Below are 18,208 nucleotides of genomic sequence, written 5' to 3'. Positions count from 1 at the left end.
AGAGGGGCCAGGCCCCGGCCGGTGTGCGGTGCCCCAACGCCGCGCCCACGAATGACAGCCCCACAGCCTCCCGCCTCCCTCGGCCACCCAAGCCCTGGGAGAGCCACCCAGGCCGGCCCTGAGCCGCTGTGGCAGCCGGGAGACCCCGCTGCGCCCCTGGCTGCCCTTGGATCCCCCAGGAGGATGCACCAATACTGACCGCAGCCACAACTTTAAATGCTTTTTTTTTTTTTTTTTTTTTTAAAGAAACATATAAAGAACTCTTAACAAGAAGTATAAAAATCTCAGTGCCAACCAGACCAGGCTCATCGCTGAGGAGCTGCCACAGCCAGCAGTAGGACTTGGGGATAGAGTTGGCACCAGGCTTGTGCTGCTGCCCCAGGTCACCTGGGGCTGGGAACCTGCCTGTGGCCGTGCATCCCTGGGACCCGAGGAGTGCTGGAGCCAAGGTAAGAGCCGGGCTGGAAAGCTATCCACTTTCTTCTTCGAATCAAAATATTGAAATAAAAAATAAAATAATGACAAAAAAGTGCAATGCACTGTCACTCCCAGCATTCACTTCATGCTGTTTGTGACCTGTTCATCTTTGCAGCTGCTGCCAGCTCTAAGCGAACGAAAAACCCGCACCGCTTTGAACCCGGTGGCCCAGGAGGAACAGTGATCCTGCCTGATTTCCACACACGTTGCCATCGTGATCTTTTACAACGTGCAAACAAACACCAATGGGACCGCACTTTTGCACAATGCGGCTTCACCCCATCACAACATAAACATGAAATTAACCTTGAAACTGTTTGACTAACCTGAGAACTTAACCCTTGAAACCCACAGAGGGCAAAGGCAGGATTAAGGCGCGCTTCCTCCCTCCCACTGCAGCATTACTGCTCCAGCGTGAGCCTTAGCTTGATGTTCATGGCTGCCAGCTCTGCCAAGAAATAACGGAAGACGTGGGGCACCGGAATGACTTGGATGGTGTCCATCCTGCCACAGAGCATGCAGGAGTACCTCCTGTTGCTTGCCACAGAGGAAGGCGGTGGGCGCTGGAGCAGAGGAGATAACATGCTGCCACAGCTCGTACAGACATAGGCTTCAGAGCCATCAGAGCAGCTGAACAGGCGGTCGTGCAGCAGGAAAGAGGTGCCGTGAGCCAACAACGCGTCACGCTCCATCTCACCAAAGCGAATCCCCCCTTCCACATTCCTCCCCTTGACGGGCTGGTTGGTGACGGAATCCCTGGGGCCCGTTGTCCTCACCTGGAACTTGTCAGAGACCATGTGGCGCAGGCGCTGGTAGTACACGACTCCCACAAAGATGTCTGCTTCCAGCTCCACGCCGCTGATTCCACTGTACATCTTTTCTGTCCCAAAGAAGTTATAGCCCGCGCTCACCAAGGTCTCACCGAAGTACTTCAAGGCAGAGTTCTTCTCCGTGAAGGTGAAGGGAGTGGCATCGTAGTAGGTGCCGTGCAGTGCTGCTGACTTCCCCGCCATGCTCTCGATTAACATCCCGATGGTCATACGGGAGGGGAACCCATGGGGGTTGAAGAGGATGTCTGGAACCATCCCATTCTCTGTGAACGGCATGTCTTCGACAGGCCAGAGCTGGCTCAGGATGCCCTTCTGCCCATGGCGGCTGGCAAATTTGTCTCCAACAGTTGGGTTTCGAGGAACTCTCACGGTGATGCAAGCCTTCTTGAACTTCCCAGTGCCACGGTCATTACTGCACAGCTTGATGTTGTCTACAATGCCGACTTCTTTATTCCTGTGCAGGTGGAAAAACATTCACAGCAAAGGTATCAGATGCGGTCATGACTTTGAGCTAGGGAACAGAAATGAAGGAAAGCAACCAAACCACTTTTCAAGTCTAATACAGAGCTGGGGATCATCACATTTCTTGAAGAACATCATTCAGGGAAATCAGACTGCGTAAGCATTTGAGCACAGCAGCCAAACAAAGGTACCACCCAAGTGCCATTTGTTTGCTGTTTGTAATGCTAGCAGCACAGCTGCAACTTCTATGTGATCAGGTCATTTGTCACCCACGATAATAAAGTAAAAATTCAGTACCACATCAGATCTGACATGCCATTTGTTTATCTTCAAGGCAGCATCTTCCTATGCAATACATTAACACTGTTCTGGTGGGATGCTAACATAAATGAATAGGTTCAGGGCAAAGCAGAGAGGAAAGCTCAGGAGCAGAGAGCAAAGGCACAGGGGGAGCTGACTGGACCTTGTCCAACGGGTGTACAGGGATATGCTGCTGTTTCAAGTGAACCCTCAGCAGATGTTTCATGTGCTGGATGTCTGCTGCAGGCTTAACCCCTGTCACAGAGCTTTCAGCCCAAATTCTCAAGGAATAAATATATTTCAACCACGTTACAACAGGGTTATTTTTTTTCTCGTCCTCTGAAGTCCCAAATGACACTGCTTGCAGAAGGCCTGCACTTACAATTAGCTTCTGTTTTACAGCTGTTCTTTTGCTGTGCCAAAATGCAACCACGGTATAGGCCATCCCCAAACAACAACAACAAAAACGCTCAAAAATTGCTTCGTAAGCCTCTTCCCAGCTTGTTAAAAGTTTTGAGTCAAAACCTCTGCTCTCCACCCCTTCCTAGCCATATTTAGGATACAAGCAGGGTGTGCAGCACAGTTAAGACAGTAATGAGAATTGCCCCTTCACGTTGCAGGGTCTCTGGGGAACCCGGGGGCAGGAGCCAACATTGAGAGCAAGGAACCTCTCCATAGGAACCTCAGTAATTACCCCATATGGAACCGGAACGAACAAATGCTGTAGAGTACAGAGGTAAAATGGCTCCCTGGGTAAGGAACCTGAACTAAGGTGAGGCTAGCACAGAAGAGCTGGCAAACAGGAATATGGGGAAGAGAGCCAAAGCAGGATCCACAAGTGCAAGCAGCATAAGGCTGGGCTGACAGCAAGTTCTGGCAATCCTCACTGCCATGTGCTGAATCCCTCTGCTCTGCTCTACAACCAGCAATCTCTCCAAAGCAGTGTCAGTGCACTCATTGTATAGCATTAATGGACAGCTTTCCCAGTAATGCTAGTTATTCTGTTATCCAAGTGCTTTCTAAACATGAATAACTAAATAGTATTATCCTCACTCTACAAATGCTGCAGAGAGAGACAGGTAGGGCATGATGCTGTATTGACAACAGTTTCTGGCAAGAGACTGGCAAGTCTCTGGGGACCAAGTACCCAATTCAATTAACACAATGCTGCAGAAAATGACACTGAGAGACAGAGAGAGGAACAGTGCTGGGGAGACAGCAAAACATTTCTCCAAGTTCTCTCTTTTTTACCATTCCCAGACTTAACTCCTGGGATAAGTCAGATGCTGTAGCTCTTCAGCATACACTGACTCCAAGCCACAAAACATGCATGAACTTCATGCTCCATAAACACATGGGACACCTTAACTACTGTAAGATGATAAAAGGGAACACCTAAAAGAGCAGCTCATCAGGGTCCACTGCTACTGACTACTCCATATGTTTGGAGGCAGGAGGAACAAGCTGAACTTACTGGTAGTACACAGTGAAGGTCTCCCCTGTGTTGAGGTTCATATAGCTGTAGAACGGGTCCCCGGGCTGCAGGATGGAGCCAACAAAAGGCAGTCCATCAGAGTCCAACTTCTCCTTAACATTTGGGTCCCCAGGCCTGATACCAAATACTAAATTATCACCTCCCCTGCTGGCTTTAAGGGAAAGGTCAATGCTCTCCATCTTGATAACACTTCCATAAGCAAACCCTCTCTCCCAGGAAGATTTGTTCACAATCTAAGAGAAAGAAAAAAAGGCTGTTAAAAGCTTGTTAGTAGCTTCAAATAAAGCACTTCCATTCTGATCTGATGCTCACCTTTAACAATAACTTCCTAAATAAATAAAACCAAAAACCTCCCAGCCAATCATCACCCCAACAGGCTCAAGTCTCCTCCAATCCCATTTTTTTTTTTTAATCAGTGCTGGAAGCCCACAGCCTTGCACAAGGGAGCTCTGCTTTACTCTCAGTACCTTGAGCGTTACTGCAGAAGGTGCTTAACAGCTGAGCTCCTGTATCAACCCTAATGGAACTGACTAGCAAAAGCAGAAAAAGGGCTCTTCTCAACTGCATACCACCCTCCTTTATAGTTGCTCATGCCAAATTCCTTTGCAGGATAGTATAATGCCTTCTTATGGTGGCTTACCATTGCATCTTCCATGTCATAGCCACTATAGGAGATGACAGCCACAACTGAATTGGTACCGACTGGGTAGCTGTCCATACCATAATAGTCATACATTCTGGGCCTCACCAGCGGGCTCTGAGGGGTATGAAGGAGGTACAACTTGTTATCTGAGCGGTCCTTGTAGTTATACACTGGAAACCCCATGGTTTGCTTTCCTATAAAGAAAGAAAGTTGTATTTATGCAGGATCAATTCGAAGTTAATTAGCGTCTTGTCTTCCAGGTATCTTATTAAGAACAAGGCTGGAAATGCTTAAGAGAAGTTATCAATCCTAAACAAACTTGGAATTTAGTAACTGCCCTAAGTCCAGCTAAAAAGTTTCTATGAACCATCCACAATAATTAAATTCCCTTCACATCTTTATGTAAAGAATATGTCTAATAGTGTCTTTTTTGCAATTTCAAGCCTCCAATAAAGTGGTGTGTTTTTTTTTCTACTGACAGTTCAAACACATTGGCAGTAAAAAAATACGTTTCTGAACACAGTCACATTGGTACTTTCAGATAAGGATCAAAAAAGCAGCAGCGTTTTAAGGGCACCTTTCTGGTAACCTTGTTAGAAATGCAGTATGCTGTGGAGCAGATGAGAGCAGCACTCTCATAGTTCATACCTCTTAGCCTGACTTTATTCATTTTAAATAAGTTTCTTGCAAATCACTTGCTTGTCAACTAATTGAAACTCCATACACATACCATATCCCGATTGCCTGTGGACAACCAAGTTAATCAAATTAAATCACTGGCAGAGAAAAAACAAAAACTGTTGCTGTGGTGCCACTTTAATATCCTGCAACAAATGCCCTGTAACTGCTCTCTCAAAAGCTGCAGTCACAGTGACAGCGCAGTCACTGGAAACAGGTGCAAAGAAACCCCCTACCACTTCAGAGCATTTAGCTTTGCTGCTTGTGAGAAGCAGGTCAACCTCTGCCAGCTGGGGGATGAGAGCACTGCTGCCAGCACAGTTGTTAATACTGACACCCCCAAGCAGCTGGTGCAGTGCCCCACACTAATCTATACGGATCAACAACCTCAAATTTAAAAAGAAAAAACCTACAAAAAACCCTGAAAACACCTTACCAAAGGCTTAAGGCAGACAACGTGAATGCTACAATTTAGAACTGCCTGCTGGAAGGCTGCCTGGATGATGAACTTGACTTCTTTAACAGTCACTTACTTCATGGCAATCAACTTTAAAGCAGAAAGGACTGATGGAAAGAGCTGCTATATGGCAGCGCAGAGATACACACGAGGGATTTTTCCCCCATCTTCCTGGCCTGGAGACTTGCAGCTGTAGGTACTCCAGAACTTACCCATCTGGCACTGGTACATGTTTCGCGGACTTTGGTTGTGGTCGGAGAAGGGGATGAGGTTGGCCACCACACTCAGGATGCTGTGAGGGAAGAGCTCCTGGTGAGTGGTGATCCCGGGCACAACGTCTGACTCCATGGTGGCCACATTCATGAAGACCTGCAAGAATCACATCGGGCAGGTTGGGCAGAAAGCAAAACAAAGCTGCCCCTGGAGACTTTTCATTTCGGTTTTAGCTGTGGTTGCTGATTGTACCCTAGTGCGGGCAAGAAAAACACCAGACGACTACTGAACTACTATACCACAATCACAGCCAACTGCAAGGAAAGCAAGTCTGAAAGTATGAAACTGTGATATGCATCATACTTCCTCTCTCTCGTTCTAATTGTTCCAAGTTATCAAGTTCCCAGGCAAGCCACTACTTGGCTGCTCAGGGGCAATGTGCAGAACGTGACATAAAAAGTGATGAGACAGCAACCGTTCACCTAAGGAAACTTTCACTATGTTAATACTGAAAGCAGTACTTGAAAAAGACTCCTCCAGTTCACCTCTAAGAAACGCACCAGAAACTTATTAGCTAGAAGTGAGACAACCCTTCTGCCACCTATTCCAGCTCTTCAGCACAAGTTAACTATGTCCCATTCTCAGCTCCTTTGACAAACACTTCACAAAACACTGTTTCCGATGCAGGATACCGCTGTAACAGTCAGCACTTTATACATGAAACATGCAAAACCTGCCTGTTCCAGAGTACCAATCCATTCCTTCCTTCCATACAGCAGGTTTTTGACAGGCCGCACCATTCGGCAAGGGGTAGTGAAGATGAACAACCCAGGATACAGACTGGGTTTTCCTGTCCTTGGGATAAGGACCACTTCTGCCCGCGCAGGAAATCTCTTCTCTTGTGTTATCTGCTTGTGTAAAGGAATACTAATTTAGGAATACAAAACAATATTGTTTTAGTTAAGCTGCATCCTACAGGCTAGGTTAACATTCACAATGGAAATACCAACCATGGATCCACGGATGCAGTTATTAATATAAAATGGTGAAGAGCAAATTTAGAAGGTATTTCTAGCAGTATCTCCACCTAGAATACTTCTATCATGCTAAAAAAAGTTCTCATAACAATGGCAACATCATAAACCAAGAGACCAAACTTAGAACAAATACAAGAAAAACAGAAAAGCCTAATACTAACATGCAGACAAAGATAAATTATTAGGTCAGACTTAAAAGATAAACAGAAGTTAGGCTTCTTTAGAACTCTGGAGTCTTTTGATTTATTTCTAGCCACCGCATATGGAGCATGTTTAGGTAAGTCACATTTCAGAGAAGACAACCTTGAATCGCCGGAGGGCTTCTGCAACCTGAGGAGCCAGGTCCCACTCGACCCAGCCCACCACTGCGCCATCCAGCACCACGCGGTAGCACTCAGCGTACGGCCGGCTTGGGGTCCCATCAATGGGGACGACACCTGCGAGAAAGGGGGGCAGGAGAGGGAACAGCCAGAAGAGCACACAAACATGTTATTTCTGCAGGAAGCCTCAATCCACATAAAACAGCTCTATGAGCCATCAGAAAAATTCAGAACATCTGGACGGGGCAAAGCAGTAGATGACTTGAAAATATAAAACGTGCACAACTGAGAATGCCGTTTCCCATCCAGCCCCAGCACTCTTCTGAATGAAACAGGATTCCCATTACTGTACTAATCACTAGGGAAGCTGCTATTTAATTCAAGTTATTAGCAGCACGATGAAGTCAGTGGTTTGTCCAATTTCTCAGAGCCTGTACTGCGCAAGTGAACATCTTCACTCTACAGTATGCAGCTAAGAGACATTTATTTTGGACTTCACCCTCTCCAGAAGGTTGACATGCCTGGGTAAGCAACGTCCTACATTAAGCAGAAGCAGAGTAAGAACAGGTTTACCTCAATTTACAGTAATGGTATCTGGATAACATTTTCCAGATATGGGCTTGTAGGGCAGAAAGGTAAAAAGGAAGACTGCTTCATTAAATAATCGAGCCAGTAAAATGTACCTAGAGCACACAACAGCGGTGGAAGGTCTGTCACGGGAACCATCTCTGTCACTATTTCACACACAGCTGTCATGTGGTTCATCAGACCGCAGGGCTCTCCATCAGGGGTGTCCACTGGGCACAGGAACCCCCAGGACTCCGGCAGCAGCTTGCGTACAGTGGTAGTTCTCATCTGGGCAAACGCTGACCCTCTGTGCACGCAGCGGAAGTGCGAAAGGTAGCGAACAAAATTCAGCTTGTCCCCCACCACACACAGACCGCTGTCCTGCAACATGCCCAGGCCTGAGGAACAAAATGGAGATTTACACCAGGGTATCACCCAGATCTGACAAAGTGTAACTTTACAGGGCTGACTCCTTTTTCTCACTAATAAGACCTAAAGATGCTCACGTAGCAGTCCAACAGATGGCACATAAGCATTTAAGCAACTCAGTGAATTGCAGGAGGTCCTGAGACTATAAATTCACCACTTCCGGACACATCTCCTCTTTCTCTCAATTAATCTTTCCCCATACCACTGTCTTTGTTAATTCAGTTAGTGTACAATGTTTGCATACAAGTTGCTTTTAGTTAAAAGTTTGGTTTTACATTGTTTCTCAAGCTTTTTAGCAGGTTAAAAAAGGGCTTCTTAAACCTTAAGACTTACCAGTCTTAGATCTCAGGTTACCAGTTGCAAGAAGATACTCAAATGACTTGGTAACATCTGTGGTCAGGCTGAATGCCTTCATCAAGCTGTCCGCATTGATGCTGATATCTGCCTTTTCTGTCCTCTTCTCCAAAACGAATTTAACAGATTGCAACCAGTTCTCAAGCCTCTCCTATGGTTTAAGAATGTGACATTTGAATTTAAAACTGGAACACAGACGCTAATGAGTGTCTCATCAGTTACCTATACTACAGAAATCTAGTCTGTTTAGAATCTTCGCGTTTACAGAAGCAGCTGCTCACTCCTCTGCTTGTCTGACAGGGCCAGGCAGGACAGCAATCTTTTCTGGTTCTTGGTGCCAGTTTCACAAAGCAGTACAATGCTTCACATAATTCACTTTTTATTCTCTTTCTACAGCCACTGAAACCACTCAAGTAGTAGAGAAGTTTTAGAATTGTTTCAACAAAACAATGCTAAAGAAAATTTTGGTTAAAATGGCAAAGAAAGATTAAGAGTTATCTAGTAACTCAGGGAAGTATTATTACTTGGGGTTGACAACTACTCCACAATGATATTCATGAGCTGATCTCACTTCTGAGCAATACTTTCCTTCTGGCACTCTGCAATGAGGAAACGCCAGAAATAACTTGAATCCCTACTGAACTGGAATAGATTAGGAAGCTGCACTTTTACATGACCAGTAATAAATTAACTGCATAAACTGGAAGTACACTACTGACTTCCTGATCTATAAGAGAGTTCAAAGATGGGGTAGAGATGGCAGCACTACAAATCACTGATTTTTGAAGAAAAGGGACAGGGCAGTTATTTACTTGCACACTTTCTATGTGACACAGCAGTAGCACCACAAAGCGGCAGATCTTTACTACTACTGTATCAAGTGACACAACAGCAACACGCTGCTCCGAACCCTTCTGGGTTGGTGTTCCTCCTTCCCCAGACTCCAACCCCGAACTTCCATTTGCTCTTGAAGGCCCTGAAGCTTTTCACTCCAGGTTTTACTGGAGTGAAATGCTGCTCTTCAGCATATTTAGTGCTGTGCTGCACTAGATTCAACGTACTCTCAAGTCTTTGTAGTATACCCAGGCTCCCTGCTCTTCAATTTGGCTCTGCGTTTCTCCCACCTCCTTGGCCACTGTAGGTCCTGGACTGGATGACCACTACATACACAGGCCTTATGACCTTACCTTTAAGAACATAAGGAAAAGCTGTCCTGGGGTAAGCACTTCTTGATTCATCAGACTGTCTGGATTATCCTCCATGCACTCCCCTTTGGCAAAAGCATACAGCTTCCGGGTCATCATACAAAGCAGGTAGAATTTTTCAGTTCTGTCTGTCAAGTGTATGCAGATACACTTGCTGGAGGGAGAGAAAGAAGGACAATTAACACCACTCCATCATGCCAGCTGTTCTTCAATTTCTTGCTAAATCATCTCAAAACTTATTTTTTTGTTGTTGCTAGAAAGACAAACCTAGTTGATTAGATGAAGGTGAACCTCGTGAAATATTTATTTTACATACTGCTATGCATCCTTACAAGTACACAGCTCATATACACAGGGCCACTTAAGAGATGAGATCTGTACATTATTTTGCAGCAGGTATGACACCAATCACACACCTCTGCAAATCCATATACACGTGCCCAACTCCACCCCAAAACCCAAACTGGAGACTATTAACAGATCACAGAACACTGCAATCAAACCCTCGTGTGGAAACATGTGGGCTGAATGACATTTTAGTGCAAGCAATAAAGCTGATAAACTGCCTTGCAAGACAACAGAGTTAACTTGCTTTCCAAGACACAAGTGCAATAACCTTCCAGTGAGTGAGCACACAGGATCTGACCAGTTTGTGCTTCTGCTCCATACTGCCCTCTTCTGAAGCCTCTACAACTTCATAAAAACAAACATTCAAAGAGAGTTCTTGCCAGGTGGAAGTTACAATACAAAGTACACCCCAATTAATGCTTTCCCTTATTGCTCTTATCTCCACAGCTCAGACAGCTTTGACAAACAAGGTGTACAGAACATACCAGAGGGGGAAAAAACAAAACCAAAAACCATCAGAGTATTTAGAATGAGGAAAATTACAGTATAACTTTCTTGAAATAATCCACTCATGTTTCTCAGTATGAAGAGCTGTTCTTCCAGCACTTCTAAGTGCCCCTATGAGGCACTGAAAAACTGCCTTCATGTTTCCAAACACCCGACCATTACCCCTTATTTACAAGTACTCAAGGACTTAGGCATCCCAAATGATTCTTTTCAAGTGCTAAAAAACTTAGTCAAAGAACTAAATCTGTTTTACCTGAAAAAGAAAGTTAAATGCTTGTCACATCGGAAATCTCATACCTCTCTCTTCCATTACTTCCCAACTTATTCCACTGAAAAAGTGAGATTTCAAAACATCCAATTCCTATCATTTAAAAGATAAATGTAATTCTCATAATAGTTGCTAATGACTGTGCAAAACAGCAGAGAAAATGCCACAAATTACCCTAATGCCGTTCAACAAGTTGAACCTCAAGCAGTCCACATCTGTAGTTGTTGTCTTCCCTTCTTTAAACTTGAATAGAACAGATTATCACAATATCATGAAGTTCCACCAAGAATTGGCCACTGGCTGTGTTTTATGTTTTATGAGCATGTATGAAAACCATAACAATGATAGCGTGAAATAATATGGCAGAGTATTCTTAAAGTTGCTTGTAATTCCAATACAATTACACAAGCACTTACTTCTAAACGCATACATACATACTTGAAAATGAAATCTGCAGCCTGTTCATTGCTGTACCACTCAGGAAGGTTGAGTTTTACTCTGAAGCTCTTTCCAAGGTATTCAAGGACGTTTTGCTGTGTATAACAACCTGCTTCCGCGACTGCTCTTAGCATCTCAGTGGCACAGTTCACATAAAAGGTGTCGTTCTTCTTGTCTTTGACTAGCTCTTCAAAAATCTGGTGGTCTGTGAAATTAACTAATGCCTGAAAGACAGACGTGTATCTGATCAGAACAACAGTCATGACAACGTCTGGCCATAAAACAGCAGAAGTTTACCCCCAATGATTTATGTTTTCAGTCCTCTGGAAATGGAAGAATACTGTGGGATTAAGGTACTTCAAGAGTAGCACAGGGGATATGAATAACGTGACAATCACAAGTAGTTTCAGCCTAATAAAACCCTCGGAAAAAAAACAAACTTGCATCCTCTAACTTAACAGGCTTCTTTTGTCTCAAGTTACTTCTTATCCCCACAGAAATAAAAAGTCAACTTAGCCTTTTGATGTAGACCAGTACAATCCAATTTAGCTTCAGCACTTCATTTTCTACAGCTCATACTTAAATTCCATGTTCTTAGCTCTTGGTGTTGTAATGGTTTCCTGGTTGTTTAAGTCAGGGGTTAAGCAACCAGACTGCTCACAAGTAACTGGCTGGCAAACCTCCCTCATCTTTAAGCAAACTGTCTCTCCACCCCATTTCAAAAGCCTTCAGTAAGCTCACAAAAAAAGGGGGCTGCATGAAAAAGACACACAGACAGACTTCTTTCTTAAATGGCTGATGCAGAGGGCGTGCAAACTCATGGAAGAACTCAAACTTTACACAACGCAGCCTGCTTAGCTTATGACATCTTGTAAGCTAACAAAGTCAGCATAATGCCTTTGCTTATTAAAGGGTAGTTACCTATTTCTGGCAACTACTTTTATTGAACCAGCAGAGTGAAAAAAAAAGAGAAATGAGTCACACAACAGCAACATGAGCACAGCAGGCTGAAAGAACACACAAATGCCCCAGGACTGAACACAAGCTGTGGTGTCACAGGCCTCAATTTGCTCTAACACTTAGCTGCTGTATAACACACAGCTGAAGCACCCTGGCTTTGCTACTAGGGAAAGCCTATTTTTAAAGGAGAAATTTGGAAAGGCTTAACTAACATCAAACTCTTGCCTGCTACTCAAAGAGCAGTTTAACTGCACCCTGTGTGCTCAAACAGACGCTACTGGTTTTGTCTTCCAATTCTTAAATGCTCCCAGTTCCAATCAAAAACAGCATTTTATTTTCTTCCTTTAAAAAAAGAAGAGAGCCAGTTTACTGGTTTCCTTTTACATGAGAACTTGACTTTAATGATTAACACTGTTACAGCTGAGACTGACCAAACTGCTCCTTACACGGTCATTCATATCTAAAGGGGAGCTACAGGAAAGAAGGGGACAGACTCTTCAGAAGGGCCTGTGGTGACTTGCGGAATCAAACTCCATAACCCGCGATTAGGTTATAAAGCAGGTATGTTTATTACGGTGCTGCGCCCACACCGGATGCGAGGGGGTCACCGCCCTATCAAACTCGCATACCCCTAGACAAAAGTGTTAGACATTTAAAAGCCAAACTTATACATATTCATTGAGCCCGGTTACATATTCATTACTTTTCCTCCCCTTTGCGCATGCATTGTAGCCCCTTCTGGTGGTCGCTGGATGAAGGCTCGACGTCTTCCTCCCCATTCGGTGGGCGTTCTTGGATGAAGTCAGGAGTCTTCATCTTGACCTTTGTCCCAGGGGAGGCTCTCCTATACTCGTTCCCCCTTCACTGTTTTCCTGTTCTTCTCTTACTGACTTGCATCAATCTGATAATGGAGAGCTAAACTAAACAATGTCTGGCAGTGAAGACCCAACCCAAGGCCCCTGACTCCCTAATTCATCTGGCAGTGAAGATAAGCTAAGCAATTTAGTGGACAGTTAAACTAAGACCCAACTCAGGGCCCCTAATTTAGTTGACAGTTAAACTAAGTCCCAACTCAGGGCCCCTAATTTAGTGGACAGTTAAACTAAGACCCAACTCAGGGCCCCTAACTCCCTAATTCAGTGGTGACAGAACAAGGCGGAATGGCTTCAAACTTAAAGAGGGTAGATTTAGGTTGGATATAAGGAAAAGGTCTTTTACAGTGAGGGTGGTGAGGCACTGGAACAGGTTGCCCAGAGATGTGGTGAATGCCCCATCCCTGGAAACTTTCAGAGTAAGGCTGGATCAGGCCCTGGGCAACCTGATCTAGCTGTTCACGTCCCTGTTCATTGCAGGGGAGTTGGACTAGATGGCCTTTGAAGGTCCTCTTCCAACTCTAAGGATTCTATGATTCAGTTTTAAAAACACTCCTAGGATTTTTCCCATTAGTTTGCAAGCCCTTACATCGTCCATGAGCTATTAAGCCACAGCACTTGTTAGCAGGAAGCCATAAAACCTTGCCATAAGCCTACATGCACTTCCTCTGCTCCAGCTGCACACTGCAGCACACATACAGGCTCGGTTTGCTCTACAGCTCTTCAGACAGTGCTGGAAGTATGACTGAAAATACTTAATATGGAATTATCTGCCTCTCGTTACTCAAAAAAACAAACGCTAAGTGAAACTTCTGCTTGATTTAACACAGAAAGCGCGTGCATTATTTGTTTACCTTTAGAGCAAATCCCAAGGGAAGGAAGAACAATTCTTTCTGAAAAATGAAGTTCACCATTACGCAGCCGTTTTCCAGGTAGTGAAGGTTCATGTTAATTGCAGTGTGTTCATCTTTAACGCAGTGCAGCACTACTCCTGTAGAAATTAACACAAGCAAAGGCCAACATGAGCTGTGCAAGGAGAACAGACCGCATTTCTATGACATAACCGAGCAGGCGTGAGATGATTCAGTAGATAAACTTCTGTACTTCATGGATGAGCATGTGAGGCAGGTAAATCTGATCACTGACTGATCAGATTCCCATAAATACATGTAGCTAAGTTCAGTTTTAATGGACAAACATCTTTGGGCAGCCATTATGCTTGCCGAGCAGCTCAGAAGATGCCTATAGCTTTTAAAAAACAGAAGCTCCATCTGTCCTGCCTCTAAATGCAGGTTCTGAGATACAGCAATGCACAAGTACTCTTCCTGCTTGCACCGTGGAACAAGTTTTCCCATCCCTGTGGTAGGGCAGTACCTTTGAAGCACTGTTTCCTGCTCCTGATCCGTGCTGTCCAATACAGGACAAATCAAAATAAAACCAGTGGGAACTGATTAAACTACTACTGCCTCAAAATTAATTCACGGGGAGTTACAGCGTGTTCTGAAGCACCATGGTTCAGGCCGATCAGCAGCTGCTAACACCTGAGTGCGAAACTCCAGTTTTATTTAAACTGGTTTAATTAAACTCAATTTACCTGCATATCCATGCAAAGCTATGGAATAGCCAAGAATCCAGTTAATTTGTTTCACGTAAATTACACTTATCATCTTGAGGTATGGAAAACCAAATTCACTGCCACAACCTTCGCTAATTTACACTGACTTCTGCAGCATGCAGGGTTCCAATTACTCCTTTCGTGGAACAGCAGCTCCACGTACGGCACAGCCTAGAATGCCATCTCCTTCAGCACAGGCAGCTCAGAAACCACCTGGAAAGCAAGCGCTTGCCTCATACTTGCATCACTATCGTGTTATCAACCCTTTGGTTTCTTACATAGCAATATTTACCTGGAAATAGGAACATTATGCAACAACAACAACAAAAAAATATCAGCTCTAGTTGGTTATTCCTGTCTGTCCGTAAGCAGTTTCTGGAGGGATGTGGCAGGAAGCTCTTTAGCTTACCATACTCTGTGAAACCAGGACCTCTGTTTTTCCACTTGTGTCTTGTCATCGCAAGAGGGAAATTGCGCCTGGGCATAATCAGCATTCTAATAACTTTCTCTAAGCCATTAATTATGAAGTAGCCCCCCATTTCCTGCCAGAAAGAAAAGAATGCTTTCAATGCGCTTAGAAATATATAAAGTATCATTTTAAGTAAAATAAGAAAATGCTTGTACTGTGTTATAAAAATAAACATTTAATATCTCAACTATGAAATGCAGCAGCAAGGCATGTACTTCAGCCCTGCATCTTGAAAGGCTGCACCCTTTGTCAGTGAACTTTAGAAGTCTAAATCTAGCATGCTGTGCAAGGAAAGAGACTCATGTTCCCCTGTTTAAAGGAAGGAGAAGAACACAAACTTATGTGGCCAACTGAACAGCTCCGAAGAGCTGACAATAACCATTTCTTTTTTAAATAAATACAAAAGGACCTCTAGCACAGAAAACCTCTTCCTTGTCATGTACAAGCTTAACACCAAGAAACGTGTAGCTCCCCAACTTGTACGCCAACAGAAAAAAAAAGTGTTCCAGCAGTCAGGAATACTAAAAGTGCAGGTATTGGCACAAAACAGAACCCTGTATCCAAAGACAGCTGAGACTTACTGGGACTTACCATTTTTCAAGATGTTGTACAGAATCACCAGAAGTAGTGTACATTCAGAGAACACAAGTAAAATTTAAAATACAAACGCTCAAGTCCTGTAAAGAAAAGCTGGCCTAGAATACTGCATATTTTCCTGATCCACAAAATCCCCATTACCTCTTCCTCCTCATGGTGCTGGATGAGCTCTTGGGGAGAAAGATTATAGAGGTTGCACAATTTGGACTTCACCATGATTGGAATATACCCCACAGTCTGTTTAATAGTCCCTTGCGGAACGCCATTCACTGACCAGCTGATGTCAACCTAAAATGATACAACACAAACAGTGAGCAAACAGAGCTGACCTTTCTCATTCCTGGTATATTAGCTGCATGTTTAACACGACCACCAATCTGTCTAACCAACTTCTATCACCGTAAAATGGTCATAATCAAAATAAAAAGCTTAACTAGTAGACTAGTAGATATCTGGGTAATATATTCTGGAAAACAATCAACACATCTCTACAGTTCTAGAGTTGTATGATTTTCTCCTAAGTAAAGAAGCTGACAGCAAGGTGTACAAAGTTGACAGAGCATAAAAGGCTTAGCAAACAGTCCCAATTTCATAGCCAGAATGGTAAGCCTTAAAAGAGCTACTGACAGTCAGGTAAGAAGTCTCAGCACCATCGCTGGTTCAACACCTGGCAACACTGTAGGAATTAAGGAAATGGAACAGAAACATTTGCTGTCCCCCTCTAAATCCATGATGCAGCTTTACACCAAAACCTCTGCATCTGTCTTCAGCTCGAATGATGCCCAATGGTATAAAATGGCTTCTGTGCAACATGCCACTCACCAGACAACAGCACTCACCCTGGAGAGCTGAGTACCTCAAGGCAAGGCTAACTTAGTAGTGCTGTTAAAAGCAGCATGGTGAGAACGGGCTGGTGACACGTTGCTTCCCACTGTGCAAGGGCAGGGAGTGGGGGAGAACAAGAAAGACTTCCTCACATCAGGCACAACAAAATGCTTTGTTCCAAGAGTCAAACGTTTATGTAGGTTGAGAAACAATTAAACAAATGCAGTTAGAGAGGGAACAACACAGGTATGAGAAATGAAAGAATGAACGCATCTCTGGTTCAGGAAAATCCAAGAGCCAGTGGGAAAACTGTGCACAATCTGCAACTGGCCAACTTTTACGTCTCGATATTTTTCTTGCAGTTGGATTCATCGCTGCAAGTTGTAACGATTTGGACAAACAGCTGGAACTGCAAGGAAGCACTCCTTGTGCAGGATGCAGGCAGCATGGATGTGGCTACACGGCCCCAATGGGAAGCAGCCCTGCAAAGGAGAACGCCTGCCAGAGATGCTTCTTCTCTACTGGAATTTCAGAGCAATGCAGAGAACTAGTGAGCAGATGATATGAACAGGAAGAACTTATAACTTCGGTACCAGAGCCACTCTGCCTTTGGATCTAGATTTCTGCAGGAAAAAAAGAGACTTGAATCCTAATGGTCTGTGGGATGAAGAAACGCTTCCCACGCAGGCGAAGCTCGGAAGGGTGAAGAAGCTGCGGTAAGACAACAAACCCGCGGTCGAAGGAGCTCACCGTGAGCCGCCCGCGATAGGTGCTGCGCAGCCCCCGGCACTCGGCCGGGAACACCTTCACCTCCTGGCACAGCGTTCCCTTGGGCACCACGGGCGGCGAGATGGCGGCTCCCACCACGGTGAGCGCCACGCGGCTGTCCTTCAGCGCCAACTCCACCGGGGGGATGTCCTGCAAGAGACGGGCGCCCACGCGTGAGGGAGAGCTCCGGAGAACAGCCCGCGGAAGTCGCTCACCCGCCCGCCCCCCGGCACCTGCAGGGCGCGGTACACTCCCTCGCTGATGGCGTAGTTGAAGGACTCGATGTGGGCGGCGGGCAGGTCGCGCCGTGCCCCGCTGCGGGGCCGCTGCCGCCGCCGCAAGCGGTGCGGCTCGCCAGGCATGCCCTCCTCCGTGGCCGCCGCCATGCTGTCCTCCGTGCGCCCGCCCCGCTCCGCCCCACCGCGCCGTCTGCCGGGACACTGCGGGGCGGGGCGGCCGCGAGCCGGGGCGCGTGGTGCGGCCGCGTGCTTCCCGCCCACGGCCGCCTCGGCTTTTCTCTCAGCGCCCGTGTCCGCTAGTAACCGTCTCCTGGGCCGTGTCCCTCAGTGACCGTATCCACAGTCGCTCAGTACAGTAGCCCCCTGTGCCATGTACCTCAGTACTCGTGTCCCCTGCAACCACGTCCCACAGCAGAATATCTCCCCGCACCACGTCCTTCTGTGCCCCGTCCCTCAGCACCCACACCCCAGTGCCCATGTCCCCCTGGGCCACATCCCTCAGTGCCCGTGTCCCCCTGCACCGTGCCCCTTGGTACCTGTGTCCCTTGCCAACCTGTGTCCCCGTGGTGGTGTGGCAGAAGCCTGGACTCCCTCACAGCCCCATGTTGGTGGCACGTACACAGATAAGCCAGAGGTGCTTATCTCTAAGGAGCAGGCCTGCAGCCGCCAGCCCCTGTCTGCACCAACACCACTATCAGGCCTCCAAATCGCCCCAGGTATTTGGCACATGGCCGTCTTGGGTTGCTTTTATCTTGCTCTTGTGATAAACCACTGCCATGGGCCTAGATGCACTCCTTGGGCTGCCCTGGTGCCCCTGTCAGGAGATCTACCACTC

At 45.7% G+C, this 18,208-nt stretch overlaps 1 protein-coding gene across 1 annotated transcript; it reads right to left on the bottom strand.

Annotated features, from left to right (window-relative positions):
* Nucleotides 221–17,561, bottom strand: POLR1B (RNA polymerase I subunit B). The gene is made up of 15 exons (XM_021389458.1): nucleotides 17,368–17,561; nucleotides 17,117–17,284; nucleotides 15,683–15,829; nucleotides 14,885–15,017; nucleotides 13,715–13,851; nucleotides 11,029–11,252; nucleotides 9,450–9,621; nucleotides 8,242–8,413; nucleotides 7,596–7,877; nucleotides 6,896–7,029; nucleotides 6,293–6,463; nucleotides 5,555–5,711; nucleotides 4,205–4,401; nucleotides 3,544–3,797; nucleotides 221–1,761 (listed from the first exon to the last, which is right to left on the bottom strand). The coding sequence occupies exons 1-15, from the start codon at nucleotides 17,518–17,520 to the stop codon at nucleotides 879–881; spliced, it is 3,384 nt and encodes a 1,127-aa protein (XP_021245133.1). The 5' UTR covers nucleotides 17,521–17,561; the 3' UTR covers nucleotides 221–878.

The sequence above is a fragment of the Numida meleagris genome, chromosome 3 (genome assembly GCF_002078875.1).
Source record: "Numida meleagris isolate 19003 breed g44 Domestic line chromosome 3, NumMel1.0, whole genome shotgun sequence".
Taxonomy (NCBI): Eukaryota; Metazoa; Chordata; class Aves; order Galliformes; family Numididae; genus Numida; species Numida meleagris.
This window is presented reverse-complemented; position numbering and strand designations above follow the sequence as displayed.